Genomic DNA, 24,297 nt, shown 5'->3' with positions numbered 1-24,297 from the left:
GGGATGATGGGAATTGTAGTCCAAAACATCTGGAGAGCCGAAGGTTGCCTATGCCTGCTCTAGTCTAACCCTGCCCTGGTTTATTTGGGGCTCCTTTCTTCACACTCTCCTTTTCAGACATGCAGCCAGTCAATATTTTGGAGGGATCAGCTCATCTTTGTGCAGTGTTCTTTGACCCCAGTGGAAGAGTGGTTTGAAACATGGTTCTCTCTCGCTTTGAGAAAAGGAAGGAAGAAGAAGCAGTTCACGCTGCGACTAAACAAATGGGAAGAAAAAGTCGAAGGGCAAGTTGGCTTCGATGGTTGGTCGTGCTTTGTAACCCGGCTCAGCAGGTGCAGAGACGTCGACAAAAGTGGCAGAGCTGAAGATCGGGATTGTTTGTTCGCTTCCTGAGTCGACCTGCAAGAGACAGGCAGATGCATTCCACACTCTGGCTCCGCTTAGGACAGGCCAAAGAAAAGTTTCGCTTCACAGAATGAATCATGCAGAACAGGTCAAATGCTGAGCTCCAAAATAAAAGAGGTTGTTGTGTTAGTGTTAGCTGGCAGAATTGATATGATAAGGAGCCAAGGTCAGGAGAGCTTTAAGTTCAGGACTGTGCATGTTTAGAGCACCAACTCAGTACAAAAACATTTCCTTTCCAGCTATTGTGGGGTTTAGCAGCAGCTATTTTCAGAACTGAAAGAAAGACACAACAGGGATGCTGGAGATATGAAATGCAAGAAACACAGGGCTCCTGCTGAAAATGGCAACTCTGCATCCTTGTTAATATATAGTACAATCTATCCTGAGTCCTGATGTCATTATACTGCATGCCCCAACGCCACACCACTGGCTGCTCTGAGGGTACGTGGGCACGGGCACCAGCGGGCAAAGCAAGCTGTACCACGGGGAGAGGGGGGGCAGTGGTTGCTTTCAGCAGCAGTCCCGTGCTGCTTGTTCAATCACATTTATTCTCCTACTTTACCAACATAAAAGCTCAAGGCACCTAATGAAAGAAACATGCAATGCAAAGAGGCCCAAACAGGCTAGTGGAAGAGTCTCTCCCATGCTGGCTTCTGGGGTGCAAGGGTGGGGAGGTGGCAGCTGGGGAAAAGAGGCCGATGGGAAGGACCTCTCTCTTTCCTTTTTCCATTCCACCCATATTTATGAGAGTTCCTTCCTCCCTCTTTCCACTTTAGCCACAAGGAACTTGCAGGGTTCCAGCCACCGCCACAGCTAAAAAGGACAGCTGCTTAGCAGGTCCTCCTACAGAACCCCAGGAGTCCATAAAGCTTCCTTCCAAGCATGTTAGGGGGACCACTTCAATGCCACCTTTAGAGCGGAAGCGTGAACAGAACCATCAACGTGCCAAGATTTCCCTGTGAGTGGGAAAAGCCAGTTTCATTAACCAGACATCTGTCTCATATACAGACATGGAACCTGGCAAATGTGAAAGCCAATTTAGTTAAAAATACATGCGAGGAGCCACTATGCTGCCTTCTATCACAGGAGATCACCACCCACCTGGGGCAAGGCGGCTGTCATTACCGTTGCCGTGAGACTCACGATTTTCGCCTGGGGGTTAACTAAGGAGCCATATTTAGTCCATTTCACTTCCAGTTGAAATGACACAGGAATTTCGCAGGTGCTCTGAAAAAGGAGACAAACGTTTTGCTAGCTGCAAGATAACATTGGCAAAGAAAGGAGAGAACTTCAGGCTCGTTCCAACTGCCCGAAATGGATCTCCATCCCCACTTACGCTACTGAAGACCCTCCTGGATTGCAGCTGTTACATTTCCCCAGATGAAGACGGAACTTATAATGTATTTGAGTCAGGTGAAGAAGACATTAAGAGGGCCAAAAGTAGTAAAATTACCACATGGCTACCCATACTGACTTAGGGCAGGGTGGGCATACTCTTACCGGTTCGCTGACGTTGTTAGAAATTTGCACCCAGTCTAGTTCATTCTGGGGCAGAGAATCTCCAAAAGAGGCCACGTAGTCTGGGAAGTTTTGGCCCTTTAGCATACTCAGAAGTGCTGGGGCCAAGAGCCTGCAGTCCGCATCTTTGGTAATTCTTTCAGAAAAGAAATTTCTGTGTCAACAGTGCTGGATGGCAACCAATTAATGAACCACTCTTCAAGAGCAGCACATAAAGGCTACTTGTGGAGCATTCTAACCACGCCATTCCCATCTTTCGCTATTCTACTCAATGGGCCGACGCTACTGGCAATGTAAGGCGGGGTTATATATTTGGGGGTGGAGGGGGGAAAGAGAAAGAAAACCAATAAATCACTTACACCATTCACATTCCTCCATTTTGTCTACCTGACTCAAAAGGTGAGTTTAATTTATTTCAAAGAAGTTAGCAGAAATGCAAAGAGGGGGTCTGGGGTCAGCAAACTGGCAATTGCCCTAACAGGGGAAATGCAACATTGGCTAGCAACTCAGTTTTGCCAGAATGCCACTTTGAGCAGGGGGTGGCAAGTGCCCACCCCACTGGCCAGGGCTGACCAAAGACATTTTGGCACCTGAAGCGAACCACAAAATAGCTCCCCCCCTACAACACACCAGGGAAGATGGGGTAATTGAAGATCTATACCAGGAACAAGAGGCTGCTGAAGATGTGGCGTTTTTTTGGGGGGGGGGGGTTGCTGATGAGGAGGTAGCGGATCTGGTCACCAAAGAGCGTGCAGCTGTTGCTGCGACTGCAACAGCAGCAGCGGGCAATGCATTCCTCGGCTACTCAATCTGCTGCCCTTGTGGTACCAGCTGTGGCGTTCACCCACACTTCGGATTGGCATAGAAGGTGTTAAAAGGGAATAACCAGTAAGAACCTTGAGGGGGCGGAGTTATGTGGGCTATATAAACCCCTCCCGGGGAAGGAAGAGAGTTCTTAGTTCTTTGGTCTGGGGTTCGTTGGGTTTTTGGTTCTTTAGTCTTGTCTTTAGTCTTTAGGCTTGTCTTTGCCTAGGGGGCTTGTTGTGGGTATTGAGAGCCTGGTAGAAGGGTGGCAAGGGAAGGAGTAGGAGCAGGGGTGGGAGAATTCGTTGGGCACTGTTGTTAACAAGAACACAACCAAGAAAGTACTGTTTATTCAGAAACCACATGCTTATGTACTAAACTTCAAATAAAACAGTTTTGTTCCAATATTCTCCTTGCCTGAACTGAGTGAAGTAAATACCAGACAAACTGGTTGGTGGCAGCGGTTAATTAATAAAGTGGTGAGTGCAGGTATCAACGGACCGTTAAACGTCTGGGGGACCTGTGCAGGTGGAGCGGACCGCCACAAGTGGTGGCTCAGCGGTGGGATCAAAAAGTCCAGTGACTGGAAAGAGAGGAGCAATACACCTGGAAGGGGGGAGAGGATAAATCTGGAAAGGATATTATCCCGTCCTAGGGTGTAATTGTGGAGACTCTTGATCACCGTGAGGCTGAGAAAGAATTAAGAACTGGTGATCTCAAAAGTTATTCTGGCAGAAAGGTTTAAGTTGTGGTCGGGGCAAAGTACGCTGGAAAAGGTTAGAGAAAGAACCTTAGGCGTGACTTTGAGACCATAGTCTTGGAGAACCTAGCCCAGAAAACAGACAGAGAAAAACGTTCTTTTCTTTAATAGACTGTTTGAACTCCTATTTTTAAGAAAATGCCACCCAAAAAGACTAAGAACCCGGTGAGGGAATCACCTATAGAAAGTGCTGAAGAGGAAAATGGGGACCTGCAAGGGGAACCAGGCTCTATTGAAACCACACCTGCGGGAGAGAGTCCTAAAATCTCTGAGAGTTTTGAAAAGTGGAAACTAGAGCAGGAATATAAATTGAGAGAGATGGAAATTAAATTAAAAGCTGAGCAGGAAAGGAAAAAATTAGAAGCAGAGAAAGAGGAGCGAATGAGGGAAAAAGAAATACAGTTTCAATTGGAGATGAGGAGATTGGAAGTGACTGCAATAAAAAAGCAGAATAACAGTAACAATACCAATGGGCAAACACTTGTGAAAATAGAGTTAACACGTTTCCCAGAATATAAAGATAGATACCCCACAAGCATTGCAGCAGCTGCACGGTTAGGAGATGAAATTAATGAAATCCGAGACTATGTGTATGATGGACCCAGATATGGGGGGAGGAATTGGGAGAACCATAAAAATAAAACTGAACAAAATCGAGGAAAATTTACCTCAGACTCCAACAAGGGAAATTACTCCTCAGAGAAGGGGCCCAATGAAAAGACATCCCTACAATCAGGGAGTGCTGAGGGAAAAGTTAATGAACCCAACAAGACAGATCCTCCTGAAATCTTTTGTGGGAAATGTGGGAAAAGGGAACATCGGAGGGATGAATGTTGGCAAGGAAAAGAGAAAATAAAAAGTCCCACAACTACAAAGAAAACATTTTGTGTCCAGGCTGCAGAGCAGGGCCCAACTGACTCGGTTGTCGTGGCAACCAACTGGAATACAGTTGAGCAGGGGCCTAAGGAGGTAGCTGAGGCCAAGGTGCTACATTGTTATACCATCCTATATGATGAACACTTATTACAAAGTGCTGGGGAAAACATTTGGGTAGAGGGAAACAAATACCGTGGGCTGAAGGATACTGGCTCACAAATCACAATCCTTCACCCCGATATAGTAAAATCGGAGGCCATCATTCCCGGGAAGACTATAAGAATAAAGGGAATTTCCAAACAACCTGAGGTACTACCGATGGCAAAAGTTAAAATTGGATATCAGAGTTGGTCAGGGCAGTGGGAAGTAGCGATCTCTGAAGAGATTCCCACCACAGTTCTTATTGGTTGGGATTTAGTAGAACATGTGCGAAGTGCTTTTATAGTCACCAGAGCACAAGGGAAGTTATTGTTGCCCAGGCCTGAACAAAGTGATACAGTTGCTGAAACCACTAAGGAAGGAGAGCAGCTGGGGGGAAGAGTGTCTATGGAAACAAGAGACGCTACATTATTTCCCCTGACTAATAGTCAAGCCTCAAACTTTGTGGAAAAACAAAAGGAGGATTTAGAGTTAAAACCCTATTTTGAGGCGGCAGAGATAAATAAAACCTTAACTCCTGAGAGTCCAGAACAATTTAAGTTGGACCAAGGTTTATTATATAGAGAAATTCTTATCAACCCAGCAAGGGGTGGTGGTGAGATACAACCACGATTGGTGGTTCCAACTGAATATAGGGGCAAGATCCTGCAAAACACACACAACAGTGTGTTTAGTGCACCCATGGGGATTAATAGCACAAAATACCTGACATTCAGGATGGACGATGAAATGCGTAGTGTCCAACTGAATGCATCAAAGTCAGTCAAGTCGCTAAACCTTCAACCCAATCTAGACTATAGTAGTCATGTTGTTAAAAAAGCCTGTGAAATTGGTAAAGGAGGGTATACCTGCAATGTGATCAGTGACCTATCTGTGAGATCAGTTAGAACAACTAGTCATATTTATGATAAACCATTCAGCAATTGGAAATATAGAAAGAAAAACGTCCTGGAAGTTATAGCTGGCATGGAGTCCCATCAACTTTCTATGAAAGTGAAAGTGTTTCCTACACTAGAGATTGTGTGGTGGGAAGATGGGTACCCTGCTGCTTATGCAACACAAATAAATGTCCAAGATAAACGTGGTTACACAGCATTAATGTGGCCACCACAGCAAAGACATAAAAAAGTAGTCTTCAAATGGCTCAAAGTGGGAACTGTTAAATCAATACAGAGCAAAGGTGGACTGACAGCAAAGGAGATTGCTATGAGCAATAAGCAATCGGAGCTTTTTAGCCTACTTTCATTAAGTGATCACGCTGGTATAGAAAGCTTCAGCAAGCTGATTAAAAAAGAAGCTATCCATAAACTTATGAAAACAGTTCCCAGTACATTTAAAAGCCAGACAACCAGTTCGTATGCAGCTGTTGGTGACATGGAGAGGTGGGGAAATAAAACCATTAACCTCAAAGGTAGAAGCCATTTCTACGTAGCCTACCCCAACCTCGAAAAGAAAAGTGCGAGCATTTCTGGGATTAGTGGGATATTACAGAAGATTTATCCCAAATTTTAGTGACATAGCAGCACCAGTATCCAACCTAACAAGGAAAAAAAAAAAAAAAAGGCTGACCATGTGAAGTGGACGCCGGACTGTCAGCAGTCTTTTGACAGTTTGAAAAATGCTTTGACAACAGGACCGATTTTGGCAGCACCAGACTACAGGCAAGAGTTTACGGTGTTTACGGATGCATCCAACGTAGGAATCGGGGCCTTCCTATGTCAGCCGGGGCCGGAAGGAAACCACCATCCTATCGCTTACATCAGCAAGAAACTGTTACCGAGGGAGAAGCACTTATCTGCAATTGAGAAAGAGTGCCTGGCAATAGTATGGGCTCTACAGAAACTAAAACCGTACCTCTGGGGCCGAGCCTTTGCCCTAAGCACAGACCATTCTCCATTGATTTGGCTTCGAACTATGAAAGGCAACAGTAAGTTAATGCGCTGGGCTTTGTTACTACAGGATTTTAATTTCACCATCAAAAGCGTAAAAGGTTCCCTTAACATCGTCGCCGATGCCCTATCCAGGAGACCGGAAATTGAAGAAGAAGAGTGAACTACTGGAAATAACCTTAGTAAAAGTGTATATATGTTGTTTTGGGGGGTGGACACCCATGAATAATGAGGTATGTTCATGTATTGCAACTGACAGTTGATCAGGAGGTCACTTGGCAAAGTGTACCCTCCTGAATCAAACTTTCTAAAGGGGGGAGGTATGTGGCGTTCACCCACACTTCGGATTGGCATAGAAGGTGTTAAAAGGGAATAACCAGTAAGAACCTTGAGGGGGCGGAGTTATGTGGGCTATATAAACCCCTCCCGGGGAAGGAAGAGAGTTCTTAGTTCTTTGGTCTGGGGTTCGTTGGGTTTTTGGTTCTTTAGTCTTGTCTTTAGTCTTTAGGCTTGTCTTTGCCTAGGGGGCTTGTTGTGGGTATTGAGAGGTTGGAAGAAGGGTGGCAAGGGAAGGAGTAGGAACAGGGTTGGGAGAATTTGTTGGGCACTGTTGTTAACAAGAACACAACCAAGAAAGTACTGTTTATTCAGAAACCACATGCTTATGTACTAAACTTCAAATAAAACAGTTTTGTTCCAATATTCTCCTTGACTGAACTGAGTGAAGTAAATACCAGACAAACTGGTTGGTGGCAGCGGTTAATAAATAAAGTGGTGAGTGCAGGTATCAACGGACCGTTAAACGTCTGGGGGACCTGTGCAGGTGGAGCGAACCGCCACACCAGCCACCTGAGGCATTTGCTTTGCCTTGCCTCATGGGGCCTGCCGGGCCTGTCCCTGGTGTGCTGGAAATCAGCTTGACCGCCACCACATCTGAAATCATTGCAGGAGAGATCCCTCTCTTTCTTTTAGCAATGCCCAAGCAAAGGGTATTGGAAGGGACACAGCAGGAGGAGGGAGTAGTGTGTGTGTGTGTGTGTGTGTGTGTGTGTGTGTGTGTGTAGCAATTGCATTAGACCATGTTTGCTGAAGCAATGTCCAAAATTCAAGATGGAGGCACCCAAGGGGCATGAAACACTGCCACTCTGCTAAGTGAGATGCCAGCATTTTCCTTGCAACCCAACACTGTGATAAGCATGGAAGTAAGAATAGGAATGGGATGCGGGTAGCGCTGTGGTCTAAACCACTGAGCCTTGGGTCGGCGATTCGAATCCCCGCGATGGGGTGAGCTCCCGTTGCTCGGTCGCAGCTCCTGCCTACCTTGCAGTTCGAAAGCACCCCAAAAAGTGCAATTAGATTAATAGGTACCGCTCCGGCGGGAGTGTAAATGGTGTTTCCGTATGCTGCTCTGGTTTCAGAAGCGGCTTAGTCATGCTGGCCACATGACCCAGAAAAAAAGTCTGCGGACAAACGCCGGCTCCCTCAGCCTGTAAAGCGAGATGAGCGCCGCAACCCCAGAGTCGTTTGCAACTGGACTTAACTGTCAGGGGTCCCTTTACCTTTTAAGAATAGGAAATGGCATATGGCATGTCTAAGTTCAAGACTGGTTTCAGCCCTTACCGTAGTTGGCATCCAGACAGCATACTGTACCCAAACAATACTGGGGTTCTGACTCCTTCCACAGCTAAGCAATCCTGAGCAGACGTGCTCTTCATGAGGGTTAGCTGGCCAGCTTCATTTGTGCTCTGAACAATTCCAGATGTAAATTTAGAGTCAAGGGGAAACTGCACAACATGTAGAATCTCTGAACTGCCTTGTCACACCTTGTCAGAGCATTATTACTTGCTCCAGGTGGTAGCCATTCTTTGATCCTGGAACTTTCTGTGCACAAAGCATGTGCCCTGCTATTGAGCCACTGACTGCCCCTTCCCCTAAAAGCCAGGTGCAAGAATGCAGAGGTGTCAGGATAATCCCCTCCATCCCTCTACACCCACGCTGGACAGCGAGCCCAAGCCCCACCGTGCTCCAGCTTCACTAAACAGCTCGCCCAAACCCAAGCATCACCCACAGAATGATGGGGGGCGGGGGGAGTAGACGTGGCTTCTTCCAGCTCAGTGAGTTCAGAAAAGCAAAACAGGAAAAACCAAAAGAAAAACCCTGGGCCATTATCCCAGTAAAACTCCAAAAACCAAAACAGCCAAGATAGTTGGCAGTGCTCTGTTGCATGTGCTGGAGTAAGACGGTTAATTCTGTGCTGACTGTCTGGCACCAGTTTCCAGGAGAAAATTTAGAAATTGCTAATTTCATAGTACTATTTCCCATATGGGAAAACAGTTCAGGATTGAACAACTTAAAAATTTCTCAGAGAAATAATCCAGAACTGATTCAACTTGGGGTCAAGCCCCAGCCTTGAAAGAAATGAGCACTATGAAATGTAACTTTTTCCCAGGCAAGGACTGCAGAGCTGTAATAAGTCATGAAAAAAGGATATCCAGCAGTCCGAAATCCAGCTTTTATTGGTAGGCCAACAATATAACCAGGGCTTCCGCTGAGACGAACAGGTTGAGTTTCTTGCTATGTGCGGAGGGGACATAAAATACAATACCACTTAATTCTCCATTAACCATTTGTGGCAAATCAGCTAATATACAAATCTCCTTCAGGATTATAGATAAACTGAATTACTGTTTTCCAAGCAGTAAACCATTTGAATAATTGAGCTCATGTTATTATTAAACTGTTGCTTCAGGTACATGCAGAAGACACATAGGTACAAACCAGTTTCAGAACCTATGCTTTGAAGAAAAACAGGAACACACTGAGCAACTGAAATCCTTGTTTTTTTAAGACAGCTGTTCCCCTCCCTGCCATCAGCTCTAAAATATTGTTACAAACCAGCTTCCCACCAAGTTATTAAAAATATTTTGGGAAGCTGCAGCCCAAAGGTTTATCCGCCAAGACTGGAAAAAGTCAGAGCATCTGTCAATAGAGGCTTGGTTAATAAGAATCTGGGACATTGCTTGCCTGATTAAACCAACATGATTAAATTAACGAATTTAATAAGGGCCAAAGAAGGAAGATATAAAGAAAACGGATTTGTTGAGAAGTGGAGTTTATTTATTAGATACTGGGAAAAGTGTAAGATGTAATCAAAACCTATACACAATGTTGGGTGAAATACAGACTGAGCTATTATAAAGTTTGTTAAGTTCTGTAAGATAAAAAAACTAGAATAATCATATGATCATCAGGACTAACATATTAGGAGGTGATTATGGATGTTTAGACAAATTAATGTGCAAAATTAACCATGCATAGAGGAGACAGAGATTGGTTATTGTATGGTACGAATGCTGCAACAGTAATAGAATTTGTGTTATATTGTAATATCGTCTAAACTTTTTAAATTTTTGTTTTGTTAAGTCTTTTTGGATCTCAAAAATAATAATTTGGGAAATTACCTGAATGAAACGGATCTCAAAGGACTGCAATACAAAATGTGCCATCATGTTAATGGTCCCCAGGATCAAAGATACACCTGCACTGGCAATTTCACCTGCCTCTGTGAAGGTAATAAGGTAACTTGCCTGAAAAACAAAGAACGTTTTGCATCTTTACTAACAGGAAGGCCCACAACTCTTTATCATTTACTAAGGGCTGCCACCTCTGCCCACTTCACTTGCCAACCCTGCCAATACCCCAAACCAGGCCCCCACTCCCCTTACAGCTTACCCAAATCACTCTCCCCCCCCCCACGTCATACTGCCCACCTCACACTGACACCACCATTTAGGAGGGTGGGGAGAAGGGAAACAAAGGGCAACAACAGGAGACCAGGACACTTGCTGGGGAGCTGCCGCAACCTGTCCTGACGGCCTCGGTCCAGTATACCTGAAGGAGCGTCTCCACCCCCATCGTTCTGCCCGGACACTGAGGTCCAGCACCGAGGGCCTTCTGGCGGTTCCCTCGCTACGAGAAGCCAAGTTACAGGGAACCAGGCAGAGGGCCTTCTCGGTAGTGGCACCCGCCCTGTGGAACACCCTCCCACCAGATGTCAAAGAGAAAACCAACTACCAGACTTTTAGGAGACATCTGAAAGCAGCCCTGTTTAGGGAAGCTTTTAATGTTTAATAGATTATTGTATTTTAACATTCTGTTGGAAGCCGCCCAGAGTGGCTGGGGAAACCCAGCCAGATGGGCGGGGTATAAATATTAAGTTATTACTATTAGTATTAGTAGTATTAGTATTATTATTGCCTGGAGTCCCCTCCTGCCTCCATGTCCTTCTTCCCCAGCCTCCAATGCTGCTGAAGCCAAAAAGGTGGTGTCAGTGTGAGGTGGGGAGCTCCACCAGCCTGTCACGGCTGTTCCTCCGCAGCTTGCCTGGACTGCCCACCTGTTTGCTAGCCTGCCCATGCCTCTCTCCTCTTCACTCTCTAATGCTGCTGTTCTGTTGTCATGCTGCAGTTTGCAGCACCATCTTTCAGCAGCTACACAAACTGCAGTATGGCAACATCCTTAACATTTTTATTATATGTAACAAGGTAAGATATCCGAGATGGGAAACCATTTTTCAGACTAAGGGCCACGCTGCCATCTGGGCAACCTTCCAGGGGAAGGCACATGCCACCAGTTGGTAGGGCCAGAGACACAAGAGAGCAAAGCAACAAATACAAATGTTACTATTGTTCAGCAGGGTAGTTTCTCTCCGCTCCATCCAGGAAATCAAGAGGCCAAAGACACATTCCAGTCAGGAAAAACACACAAGGGTATGAAGTAGGGCTGGTAAGAGGTGTGGCCTGTGTAGAGTACCCAGGGCCACATAGAGAGGCCTGGAGGGCTACTTTTGGCCCTCAAGCTTGAGACTGCCCATCCGATTTATATAGTGCCCTGGGCATACATTTCACCTCATCATGTAACAGAAGCAAAATACGGGTCCTTGTCCCATACAATCCAAATATTGATGTGTTGTGGGGAACCCAGAGGGAGAAAGATGGCTGCTTGCTGAAATTTCTGCTTTATATTCTAAACTGTTGTATTATTGTGATGTTGATTTTATGTACTGTTTTGTTTTTGTGCTACTATTTTATAGTTGCAAGAAGTACTGAATTCTTGTTTGAAAAGATGAGGGATAGGTGGTGTTTTTTTTTAGAAAACAAAGTAGGGCAGGGTAACAAGGGATGAAAACCAAGCAAACTCAGTTCCACGTGGTTATTAGGCTTTTTCCACAGCTGAGTTGAAAGTGCTTCACCATGAGGTAGGATTTTAGAATGAGCTTGATGGTTTATATTATGTTTTTAACTGTTACTATTGTTCATCCGTTATTGTTTTCAGCTGCCTTGGGCATAATCCAGTGGGAAAATGCAGCATGAATGAATGAAGGCACTGTCTGAGTTTCCTGGAAGAACTCTCCAGAGCAGCCTTAGCAGAGCCTGCTCTAGACTTAACAGAAAGTCCTTTGGTTTCTGATCCTTTGAGCAAAATGGGTCCAGCAGAACCAGCTCTTCATGCCTGCTGGCAAAGTATCTGCTATTTTATGTTCATAACTGCAAATCTAGAAGACAGGGGGAGTTAAGCAGCAATATTTCAATGCAAGTCGGAAGGGTTAACCAAAAGGTAAGGAAGAGAACAGACCACCTGACTGCATGACCCAGCTTTTTATTTTAATGAAGTTTGTTTACAGTTCTACATGTCACCTGGTTTCCAGAATGGAGTACAAACCCCTTCTCCTATCTTTTCAAGAAATGCTGAGTTTTTAATATTATTATTAAAGATTTTCTTGATTTACAAAGGTGTGTGCAATGTCTCTCTCGTATTTTTTCCATGTAACATTTTTACAAATCAGTTTTGGTTGTTGAGACATTAGGGAGAGAAGGGGGAAAGGAGGTGGGTGGGATGGGGGAATGGGTGAGGTGAGGTGACGATGTTTCTATTTTCCTTAATATATGTAGGGTTTGGTGTCAACATTGATTGTGTAGGTTCTCTGTTGTTCGCTTGTGTTTCTTTGGCGGTGAGAGAGGTTGGGGTTGGCGTAGGGTGCGATTGTTCATTTGTGGTTGGCTGTGGTGATCTTTGGTTTCCTGTGTGAGTGGGGTTGGTGGGTGTTTTGGATCAGGTTAGCCATATTGATTTGTATGCTGTCAGTGGATTTTTGTCATTGTCTTGTTGGGCTGTGTGTGTGATGAAGGGGAGCCATACCGGGGTGAAGGTGTCTTCTTCTGTTTGTCCCCGTGTCAGTTTCAGGTTACTGGTTAGTTTTTCTAGTAGGGCTGTTTCCCATACTACCTTTTTTTTGCTACCACATTTGGAACTTCAATGAACAGTCTATTTCAACTTGCAGTACCATTGGTCCACGTTTATTCCTGACAGGTCTTTCCAGTGTCTGGTTATGATATTTCTGGCTGCTGAAAAAAATGGTAACTGCACACTTACCTCCAGGACCACGTTACTGCATGACTGACCATTCAATATGGGGAGAATCAGAGCATCAGTGTTCTTCAAACGCGTGCGCAGCCCCTCCGGGCTCTGCACGGTTATGGACTGGATGGTGATGTTCACCTGTAAAAATACAATGAAGCAGCCTCAACAAAAACAGCTGGCTGCAATCTTGCGCACAAACCAGGCAAAGAGAACTTGGCACATTCACTAAGCTTCTCAGGGCTTTATCAAGGGGAAGAGCCGTCTCCCATTAGGGGTCTGCCCCTGAAAAGTGAAGCCATGGAGGACTGGTGGGGGTGTTTCAGAAGATATTCTCAACTCACACAAGAGCTGGAAAGTGAGGCCCAGCAAGAGGAGCTTCGTGGTTGAGGTGGGGGGGGGGCACACTCCAAAAGACTCCCCAGTACCCTCTGAAAAGCACAACGTTTCCGTGGCTGAGAAACGGACGTGCAGAGCTTCCGTGGGAGAAAGCTTGGAAAGCTCTGATGTACAGGAAGGAAAGAAAACAAATCCAAAAAATGCTGAGGGGGACAAAAACACATGCACATCCTTCGGAACATTTAGAGGAGTAAGTAGAGCAGTGAAGGCTTGAGCACCTTTTAAGCCAGAGCTCCCTGACCCTTCCCTTGGAAAAGGATAGGGACGACGACGAGGAAGAGGCTTGGATGTCACTACCTGAAGCTACGCTCCTCCTCTCTGTGATGGCCCTCCTCTTCAGAAAAATCAGCATGGGGAGATAGTAATCATCATTTTATGAAGGCGCTCAGGGCACTTTTAAACAGCAACCCTCCCGGCAACCCAGCATACACTTTGCTAGCACCTTCCTCCAAAAAAGGCCAGGAGTAGGTGTTAGATGCAATTGTGAAAAGGAAAGTGGGGCAGCGTTTGTTGAGGAGAGGGCCTGGTGGCTCCAGGTTTTTGGCCCAGCCGACCAACAATTGTAGACCCCTCACCATTGGTATGGCGGCTGACTCAGAGCCCCACTTAATTGGAAGGTCAATTCAGAGGCAATTAAGCCTTGATTGTAGCATCAATGTAGTATGAGACTGTATCAAATACAAAGTGCCCACATATAAACAGCAAATCTCTCAAACAGAATAAAGAGACACTTACCACGAGTCTTGACTCTGGTGCCTAGCGAGAATAATAAAGAAGAAGCATTTTAGACACAGCTGGATTAGCTTTTGCAAAAGTGACAAGTGATTAAGCCTCCATCCCAGAATCCTCCACTAATAAATTACAATTCTTGTTAGAGAACTAGGGGTCCTGTAAATGTAAGTTATAGCTGCCGCTACAAATGGTCCTTACTTTTATTTCTGAATAAAAAGCAAATACATGTGCAATCCTAATTTCTTACCCCACCCTTCAGTTTGTTACATACAAAATCCCAGCCTCTGGCTGGTTCCCAAAATAATCACCTACAGCCAAAACACTAGAACTGGTGTAGAACTGCATGCTGAGGCCTGGCAGGGTGGTGCATGCATCTCCCGTGATCATCGTGTTGCATTTCACTGCCTGGTTCACAAGAAACCCTGGAGAAACCACAAAATACAAGAGAAGTGCCAAAAATTTATTTTCAGGCTACTAATAAATCCAACCGCACTTCAGGGGTCAAACCAAACCGCTAAAACGTTTTGCCAGCGGACAGGGACCTTTTTGTTTAGACAAACTGGCCTGTAAGTATGTTACGATGGGCACAGAGATTCAGTAATTGCTCTCCTGGTTTTGCTGAGGTTTAACCTGTCTTGCTTTTATGCTTTTTACTTGACATTTTATTGCAATTTAATTGCACTTGATTATACTGCAGAATAACAACAGCAGCAGCAACACTTAGAAATGACATTACTAAGCAGTATGATGTATTAGTAGTGGTAATAATGATATTATTTGTTGTGAAACAACCTGTGATCTTCGGACGAAGGGCAGTATACAAATTTAATAAATAATAAATATTTGTTACTACCTTGAGCGCCATCTGGTGGAAAAGCAGATTACATATTTACAAAAGTAAGCAATATTTGTTGTTGTTCAGATAAAGCCCAAACAGCAGGGTAGAAAGAGCCAGGAAAGGACGGCACATAATCTCTGACCTGCAGGGTTACCGTGGGTACACCAGGCGAGGAAGAGAGGAGCAGGGAGCCTTAGAAACCCATCTGATGTCTGTATGGGATCGTTATACTGTCAACAGAAAAGACAGGAGGTTTTATTCTGAACTATAACCACCTCCCTTCACGGCTGGTAATGCTAAGAACCTTGGGACATTAAGGATATGGTGCCTGAGTTTGCTTGCTTTCCCTTTTCCCTCCACATCCCTTTTCCTCAGATGCTGTGTCTTTTTAGACTGTAAGCCTAAAAAGGAACTGTGCTATTTCCATTGATATGTAAGCCACTCTGAAAGTCTGGCTAAAGAGCTTTCTTTGAATAAATAATTAACAAAATGGGTGTACACATGTACCTCCCCACTTTACCTTGTACTTGCTGGTACTGTTTGTACTTGTAGCCTGCCGGGTGTCCAACTCATCCACCAGTGCAAGGTTGCTTTCAATACCAAAGGTATCGTCGCCAAATTCTTGAAGCAGCCTATCAAAATTGTGTATAGTAGGTATTTCTGGGGCTTGGAACGATAAGGCAGCTTTGTCTGGGGGTGGGTAGAGAAGAAAAAGCGCTTCAATGTAGTACATTTAACTGAATTTAGGAGGTTATTTTTACTGAACTTTTGGGACTCATGGAAGTTCTTCCCAAGTCTGGGATCGTACAGGGAAAATGCCACCACATATTGGGGCAACAAGGTTGCAAACAGGGTAGAGACTGCTTTAAGAGCATGTGTGAATGGCCATTGAGACCATGCTATGGGCCAACCCATAAGGTGAAGAAATTTGTCTACCCCTGTAGAGAAATAGCAAAGCCAAGTTTGTAATCCTTGGTTCAGACCACAGTGTATTCTGGGAATTGTAGAAATGTATGCATGCTGGGAAAGAACTAAATGTAACCTCTTTCTGGAATGTGAAACTGTTCTCTGCTAATTGGGGAGGTGTCTTTATTGTTTTATGGTTCTGCCATGGGAGTGTTAAGTAACACCTGACTTATGGGTTTGTCCAGCTGAGGTCAGTTGAGAGTTATCAGGCTGATCCTGGGAAGAAGTGGGGAGGATGGTTATTAAACAATTTACAGCTGTCTGCATTTCTTGACATCAAAAGACTAATGGAGATGGGTCTTCTATTGGTCAATTCACCAATTAAAGGTTTATGCTAATTGGTCCATTCTGTGCAACCCCTCGTGGATAAATAGGTATAACTGACCTTGTACTGTAATGTAAAATCGCTCTAAGCATGGCTCCTTAGTGACCTCGCTTTCAGCCATCATGGTTCCTGGACTTCTTGACCACTGCCTGCTTAGAGATGTCATGTCCTTGCCAGTATAGGAGAAGGACTCATGCTTCTCAAGTGCTAAGTTGTGAGTATGTTATCTAGCTAGTGATACTAAGTACCTTTGTTATTTTATTGCTTTGTAACCTGCTGTTTGAGAACTGTATTATCTTGTTTTAGTTTAAAGTTCATTTAATAAATACTTAAAATGGCATGTTGTTTGTGTTCTGTTTCCCTTAAGACTGGCTGAGCTAAACCAGTACCTTGCTGCTTGGACACTCTACTGAAATAAGATCCTTGCTTGTGTGCATCTGAATTAATTGTGCAGTCTGGAAAGGATAGGAGTCCCTTTTTCCCTATGCCCAGGGCTGGCAATTGGACAGACTAAAAGGGTGGTGGCAGCTTACCGAGAATTGATTCTATTGAGGGGTTTCTCCACCGCTCCTAGCAACCCAGGGGAGACGCTGACTGGTGGATCCAAGAGGTCTCAGAGAGGGTGAGGGAGGGTGGAATACCCCTACAACCCCTATCAGAGGCACTGAGTTACACCCAACATTGGGGGGGGGGGTGTCGTGCGTGCATGATGTCACATGCGTGCCACCCAACCCAGCCAGGCTGACTTGGCCCGCCATCCCCCAACTGCCCACTGCCTTACCTTTTGTTCACTGCCATGAGACTGAGGCTGCCTCAGCAAGACCACCTCCCCCCCCTTCGCCAAGGCGCTTTAGCGAGGAAGGCGCCTTAGTGATAATGAAAAGGACGCACCAGGGCGAAGACACTTCGCCCCACCACGTCCCTGGCAGAGATCACTAGCACACCTTTCCCAGATGGCGCCCTTGCGATCATCAAAAGGATGTGCCAGGGCGAAGCGCCTCCCTGGCGGAGATCACCAGCATGCCTTTGAGGAAGGCGCTGCTCTGGTGATCGTCAAAGGAACACACCGGCATGAAGGCCCCCTCAACACTGAGGAGGCCCAAGACACCTTGGCCCCCAGGAGCTGGTGCGCCTGATCCCTATAAATGTACAGAGAGCAGGAATAGTGATGTCCAGGAGACACGTTAACAGGGGCTGGAAGACTAGAGCAGAAACGAATGGAAATACATTCAGGTGTATTTGGCTGCTTTTAGCTTTTGTTACCAACTTCAAGTCTTCAGGATGGGGCGATATTTAGATGTCAGTTATAACTGAAATCAAATAAATTTATGTTGGATATCACCCTACAGAATGGGGGTGGGGCCTGTGGCTTTCCAAACAGCTGCTAGACACTAAGCTCCAGCCAGCATGGCCAAGAGTCATGAAAGCTGAAGTCCAGAAGCATCTGGAGGACTAGTTTCCCAACTCTGCTATAAATCCCTCGAAAGGAAATCAACTGTATTAATGAAATCCTTATTTTATTATTTAAAATATTTTTTGATTAAAAAAATTTTTTTTATTAATTTTTCAACAACAAAAAAACACAACAACAAACACTTTAAAAATATTTTTAAGCCCCCCTTCATTTACATACTGAAGACAGTATGCAAGAAGCTAGAAATATTGGGGGGGGGGTGCTTTTCGGTAAGTAGTTTACCACTTTCTGTATGGTACTTTTGAAGGATTTTATCTGGAAAGGCAGGATATAATAAAATCATTGGGATAAATTATAGAGGCAAAAATATAAAAAAGTAAAATAACATTGCCATAATACACAGAGGCAACTAAATACAAACAGAGCAGACTAAGAGCCAACTACTGTATACACAGTAAAGAAGTTTTGACACACTGCGACAAAATGACTGTATTGCTGGCAAAGGAATTCCACAGAGAAAATATGAAGTTGGAGATTAGTGAGTGGCACATTGTATGTCTCCCTTTCATCCTCTCTCCACTGTGTGTGTGTGTGCGCGTGCACACACACACACACACACAGGCCAGGCTTCTTCTTTCTCTCTTCATCTCAACCCTCAACACAAGTCTTTTGAAGAATCAGCCAAATAAGAGGTTCATGCCCGACTTGGCTCTACTTACTGTTGGTGGACTGAATACAGAAAATGCTGGGGTTGACCTTGTCGGCTAATTGAAAGATCCTCTCTGGAGGATGCGCTGTTGGATCTATTGAATAGAGAGCTTCTTGCTGCCTGCAGAGATGCCTGTCACCTCTGCAGGGGAAACAAACATAAGAATTAAAGCTAAAAGACCAAACAAACCTTTCACATAAGACATCCTTATAACACAGGGCAGGAGCAGCCCAGGGAATGGCTTTGGCACTTGATATGACACTGCAGCAACCACGTGCTATTATAGCTCACCACCCAAGCCCCAGACACTAAAACCAAGGCATATGAATGATGAAGATAATTTATTAAAATGATTCTGGGGAAAAGGTCTAAAACAGCTGGAGACCCTTACTGATGTCATGGAACAATATCAAATCATACAAAGGAGTTTAACAAGGAATATTAGATACTGCTCAATAGATTTTCAAGCTGCAACCTTCCTTTGGAGTGATATTATCTGTATATATATATATATATATATATATATATATATATATATAGCCCTATGAAAATAAAACGGTTAAAAGTAATGAATGGTTTCCTGTATGAGACAAAGGAAAGCTTTCTATTTACTAGAGGTGTAAATGCACGGCACCTCTAAACAGCAGCAGAAGCCAAACTGGAACAAACTGTAGGGACCTTAATTGTCTCTGTGGAGAATTTCTGATCCCCCTTTTTCTGCCACCCAAAAGGCAGATGTGTGAAGGCAGAGCAGAGGCGGTTTCACCCCAGTGTCTCACGGGGCCCGGGCCAATGCAACTTGTTCCTCCCTCCACATTTCAATATTGCGATGTATCACTATATTGAGATGTTTGGCTGGTGATACATTGCAATGTTGAAAAGCTGGCATCGCCCAGCCCTACTCTGCTGAGGGCCAGATTCAAATCCTGGCTCAGTCACATAGGCTAGCCTTGAGTGAATCTCTTGTCTCACCTGATACATGTGATTACTGCTATGACCAATGAGAACGGAGCTGAGCCTCTGAAGAGTTTAACAGAAACAGTGAGAGCACATTATAGATCAGCTCCCCTGCAGCAGCTTCACCTGCCACCTCTATAGTTTGTTTTAAGCTTATGTTTCTGATTTTTCCTTAGTTCTAATTTGTATTTATTGTTAGTAAGTGATTATCGGTAAGAAGAATGTCAGTGCAAGGACGTGTTTGCGTACAATGCCTGACATTTTAGCAGCACTGTCCAGAAGGAACAGCACAGAACATAAACACACGTGATATGCCTCTCTACTGGCAAGGCCACATTTCTTTTCATAACAGAGAATTCATCTAAAATTCAATACACTTTTGCTTTGCTGTCTCTAAGAGCTCTGAAAGTACCTGAAGGTGGGTGGCAATCAGCAATGTGGGCCAGAACAATGGCAAGCATCAATCCCAGTGATGGGGGTGATTCATTTCCCACAGAGCTGGAAATAAGTCCTCACAGTGAGATTGGGCTGATGTATGGAGAAGGGAATAGTTTGATAAGGGTGGCCTTTTGTCCCCAGAATTCACAGTTATTTCAAGCAATCTTCTTTTTTTAAAAAAAAGTGAACAAAACCTGTGTTTCAAGCCCTGAATGTTGCAATAAAAAAACTTGCTGGGCATATTTGTATTCAACAAAAATGCCACCAACCAGCCTGGCCTTATTTGGTTGTCTCATTCACAACATACAAAAATACCAGAGGCATAAACAGCTGTTAAGAGGAAAGCAGCTAGATTGCCTAGAGAAAGAAAACCAGAGCAAAGCTCCCCATGCATAATATGTGGTGCTTTAATAAGACAGAGCGGGGGCAGCACCGGGGGGGGGGGCATGAATAGCACATGTTGTATACATAAATGCATCCTTACAAAAGATCCCTCGATGGGTAGAGAATTATCCTTCCGGTACGGAGATATGAAAAGCATTGCAACACTTCTTTTTAATTAGTTCTGGGATATCAAAGCCAGGAATTTTGTGCCGGACTTTGTGCAATTGATCACATAGCAGAAATGCACATCTCGGCATATTCAGAGAACGTCATCTTACATTTGACACTTTAGAATGAGTTTGTGGCTTTAACACCTGCAAGGCTAGCTTGAAAAACTCTGGGTAATGGTCAGCAACATCCTAGAAGTCAGAAAAGGGGTTGAGAGGGCAAGATAGTTCCTTTCTTGGCTAGTAGAAGTTTGGCAACATTAACGTATGTGAGCAAACTCAGCTCTATTTGCTCAGTTTCTAAAATTCTAATAGCCTAGAATGCCTTCTTGCAAAAAAAATAAATGGCTTTTCCTTTTCAACACAGCCCTGTTAATAAATACCCCAGGAAAAAAACTTTCTTCTTATTTAAATATAATTTAAATATTTTTTACTCTGCTCTTTAGCTGAAAAAGGCCTCCAAAGATTTTTTTAAAGACAATGAGAAAAATATTTCAGCCCAACAGATATACAAAATCCTTAATGTATTTTCTGTCTCAAGCACCATTTCTTAATATCTAAAGTAAAATAAAAGAATTTTAGCTGAATACTATTAAAATAAAAGTTCCTGAATGGAAGGTGGTGGTGGCGGCGGCGGGGGGGGGGGGGGTGTCAATTCAAACATGCAGCTTCTTACTCTTATGGGGCTATACCACCTCAGAATACTCAGAGGGACACATCTCTATTTCAAAACCACTCTGTGTATGGAACGCTCATCCATCAGAGAGACTGATGCGCTGACCTTTCACATTCATGCACATTCTGATGTGGGGAAGCTTCCAGAGAAATTACCTCACCCCAAGTATTTTGGGGTGGTACAATCCTACAAGCCATGTTCATAGCTGCATATTTGAACCAGCTCTTCTTTCCATTCTGATCAGAAGCTGCACTGCACTGGGGTTACAGACTGGTTTTTAGACAGACACATGCCTATAGATATTCTGAGGTTGTACTGCAGCACAGACCCTTCTTGAACTCATGAAACTGTTCAAAGATGCATCTTTATATTTCAAGCCATGATGCATGTGTAAGCACTTACGTGACAACAGGAACTGAACACATAGTGAAGAGGCTGAAATCCGCAGCAGTGCATATGGGGTCACAGCAACAATTTACATCACACTGGTCCACCAGGAGGTCACAGACACACAACTCAGCCACTGAAAACAAACAGGTTTTGACAAATAGTACTGAATGTTAAACCTGGGGTGGGGGGGCGGCAAGGAAGTCCCTCTTCCAGGCACAATACTGGATATGGCCCAACTTATTTCTTCTATTATATACTGAGCCACCTAACCAGAAGGTTTAAAGGACTTGCTTTCATGCATAATAATAATAATAATAATAATTTATTTGTACCCCGCCCATCTGGCTGGGTTTCCCCAGCCACTCTTGGAGACTTCCAATAAAGATTAAAAATACATTAAAATGTCACACATTAAAAACTTCCCTAAACAGGACTGTCTTCAGATGTCTTCTAAATGTCAGGTAGTTGTTTATGTCTTTGACATCTGATGGGAGGGCGTTCCACAGGGCAGGCACCACTACTGAGAAGGCCCTCGGTGCTGGACCTCAGTATCCAGGCAGAACGACGGGGTTGGAGACGCTCCTTCAGGTATACTGGGCCGAGGCCGTTTAGGTCTTTAAAGGTCAGCACCAACACTTTGAATTGTGCTCGGAAACGTACTGGAAGCCAATGTATGTCTTTAAGGTCTCGGTGGGCGCTCCCAGTCAACAGTCTAGCTGCTGCATTCTGGATTAGTTGTAGTTTCCGGGTCACCTTCAAATGTAGCCCCACATAGAGCGGACTGCAGTAGTCCAAGTGGGAGATAACTAGAGCATGCACCACTCTGGTGAAACAGTCTGCAGACAGGTGGGGTCTCAGCCTGCGTACCAGATGGAGCTGGTAGACAGCAGCCCTGGACACAGAACTGACCTGTGACTCCATGGACAGCTTTGAGTCCAAAATGACTCCCAGGCTGCGCACCTCTGCATAGTCTCTCAAAGGCTTCTTCTCCATATTCATGCAGCTTACTGTGTGCATTTTAATACTAGTAATTTGTGTTTATATGAACATACAACAAGGGGGCAGAAATACTGAAATGGGGTACTGAAAGAGGGTCACTCTCACGGTAATAGGGTTGCATCAAACCCAGTCATACTCAGAACAGACCCACTGAAATAAATGAACTTGACCTAATTATGACTTAGCTGGCTGCATCACCGTTGTTTTAAAGATTTTTAATGCTTTTGTTTTCCAATGGGCTTGCTTTTTGGTATCTAATTTTAAAACAGCTCTGCATAATCTGCTGTGCTGCTCATCCGCACTGAGAGGAGCCCTCCGGAGCAAACCAAAGGTCCACCTGGTTCTTCATCCTTCCATCCATCGCAGAGAGCAGCCAGCTGCATGGACCTGCAAGAGTTACCTGCTGCCACATGTCCCTCCAACACCTAACAAAATGCAGAGCGATGAACTTGTGCAATACTAGTGTATAAGAACATCAGAACTGCACCACTGACGGGGCAGCATCCTACTTTGAACAGCGACTACGACGGAGGCCTCCAGGCAATGGGCAATTAGAGACGTCCCTCTGTCGAGCCTGCGCTGTGGTTCCAAGGTAGACTTCCCCTGTATCTGGAGGCTCCATTTAACCGCCATGCCTACCGCTCCTTCCCTTTTCTACCCTCCCCACATCGCTCATCTTCAAGAAATGGCGGGGATAGGGGCTCACCGTCGGTCACAGGCGCGGGCCACGGACCAGGTCGGGGCGTCGTTCCGGGGTCCGGCAGCTCCGAAGGGACGGGCACCTTCGCCGCGTCGGTCGGACTGGGCTCGCTGCTGGCGGGGCCCGGGTCGGAAGTCCACGCAGGGCTGCTGGCGGGGCCCGGACTAGAGGAGGCCTGGCTGGGACTAGGAGTCGGGTAAGGCGGGGTACCCGCTGTCGGCCCCCCCGACGTGGCCTCATCCCAACCGGTCGGGGGCTCCGAGGTGGCGGGGCTCGTGGGCGCGGCCGTGGACGACGACAACGGCAGTAGAAGGCAGGCCGCGAGGAGCCTCGGAAAGAACCGCAGCGGCGACCCGCGGCCCATCCCGCCTCCCCGTGAGGCCGCCGCGGCCTAGGCAACGGCGGACGCCCGCCGGGCGGTAACTATGGAGACGGCGCAAGGCACGACGGGAGCCTCGCCAAATCCCGGCTGCAGACTTGAAGCCGCCGCCGGCTCTTGCAATAACTTCGTGGCGAACAGCGCCGCCCCCGAGGCATCATGGGAATGATATACAAGTATGGCGCTGTTGCTATGGCAACGGCCTTGAGGCCCAATAGTAGGCCCAATTGCAGGTCCAATTGCCAACAGCGAGTTTTCCAGGCTGAAAAGGGATGGCGGGTTGCACGCCAGTTGCTTTGCTCAAATTGCCACCTTGCTCCCCTTTTGCAAGAGCGGAAGCAGGCCATGCCATGCCACACACTGGACCAGCTTTGGCCCAAGTGCTTCCAGCCGTTGACCTTGACCCTAAGCACCCCATTACATGCAGTTAGCTTGAACTTTAATTTTCCAATCCAGCCACTCTGCTCTTACCTTCAGAATGTTATTCCTGATGCTTAGCTGGAATCTCCTTTTGTGTTAGCCTACTTGAAGCCAATGGTTCAGGTCCTTGCCTCCAGGGCAGGAGAAAACAAGCTTACTACATATTCCATGGGGCAGCACTTTGGGTATTTGAAGATGACTATCATATCTCATTCTCCTCTTCTCGAGGCTAAACATACCCAACTCCTTCAACCGTTCCAATAAGGTTTGGCTTCCAGACTCTTGATCATCTTCTTGGTCACCCTCCTGTGCACCCGTTCCAGCTTGCCAATATCCTTACATTGTGGTGCCCAGAACTGGGCACAGTATTCCAGATGTTGTCTAACCAAGGCAGAAGAGAGTGGTACAATTACTTCCCTTGACCTTGATGCAGCCTAGAATAGCATTAGATTTTTGTGATGCTGCATCACACTGTTGACTCATGTTAAGCTTGTGGTCTATTAATGTTGACTTGACCCTTAAATCCTTTTTACATGTACTTCTGGCAAGCTAGGTGTCCCCCATCTTATATTGGTA

The 24,297-nt window shown here is 45.3% G+C and overlaps 1 protein-coding gene across 1 annotated transcript; it reads right to left on the bottom strand.

Annotated features, from left to right (window-relative positions):
• Positions 1 to 83: 83 nt before the first annotated feature.
• Positions 84 to 23,401, bottom strand: TCTN1 (tectonic family member 1). The gene is made up of 14 exons (XM_033159244.1): positions 22,929 to 23,401; positions 21,236 to 21,356; positions 18,222 to 18,352; positions 15,318 to 15,487; positions 14,940 to 15,027; positions 14,272 to 14,381; positions 13,963 to 13,983; positions 12,844 to 12,969; positions 9,873 to 9,998; positions 8,903 to 8,985; positions 8,032 to 8,172; positions 1,906 to 2,059; positions 1,507 to 1,632; positions 84 to 399 (listed from the first exon to the last, which is right to left on the bottom strand). The coding sequence occupies exons 1-14, from the start codon at positions 23,284 to 23,286 to the stop codon at positions 256 to 258; spliced, it is 1,899 nt and encodes a 632-aa protein (XP_033015135.1). The 5' UTR covers positions 23,287 to 23,401; the 3' UTR covers positions 84 to 255.
• Positions 23,402 to 24,297: the final 896 nt, after the last annotated feature.

The sequence above is a fragment of the Lacerta agilis genome, chromosome 8, assembly GCF_009819535.1.
Source record: "Lacerta agilis isolate rLacAgi1 chromosome 8, rLacAgi1.pri, whole genome shotgun sequence".
NCBI classification, from domain to species: domain Eukaryota; kingdom Metazoa; phylum Chordata; class Lepidosauria; order Squamata; family Lacertidae; genus Lacerta; species Lacerta agilis.
The sequence above is the reverse complement of the archived record's forward strand: the minus strand, read 5'-3'. Positions and strand labels throughout refer to the sequence as shown.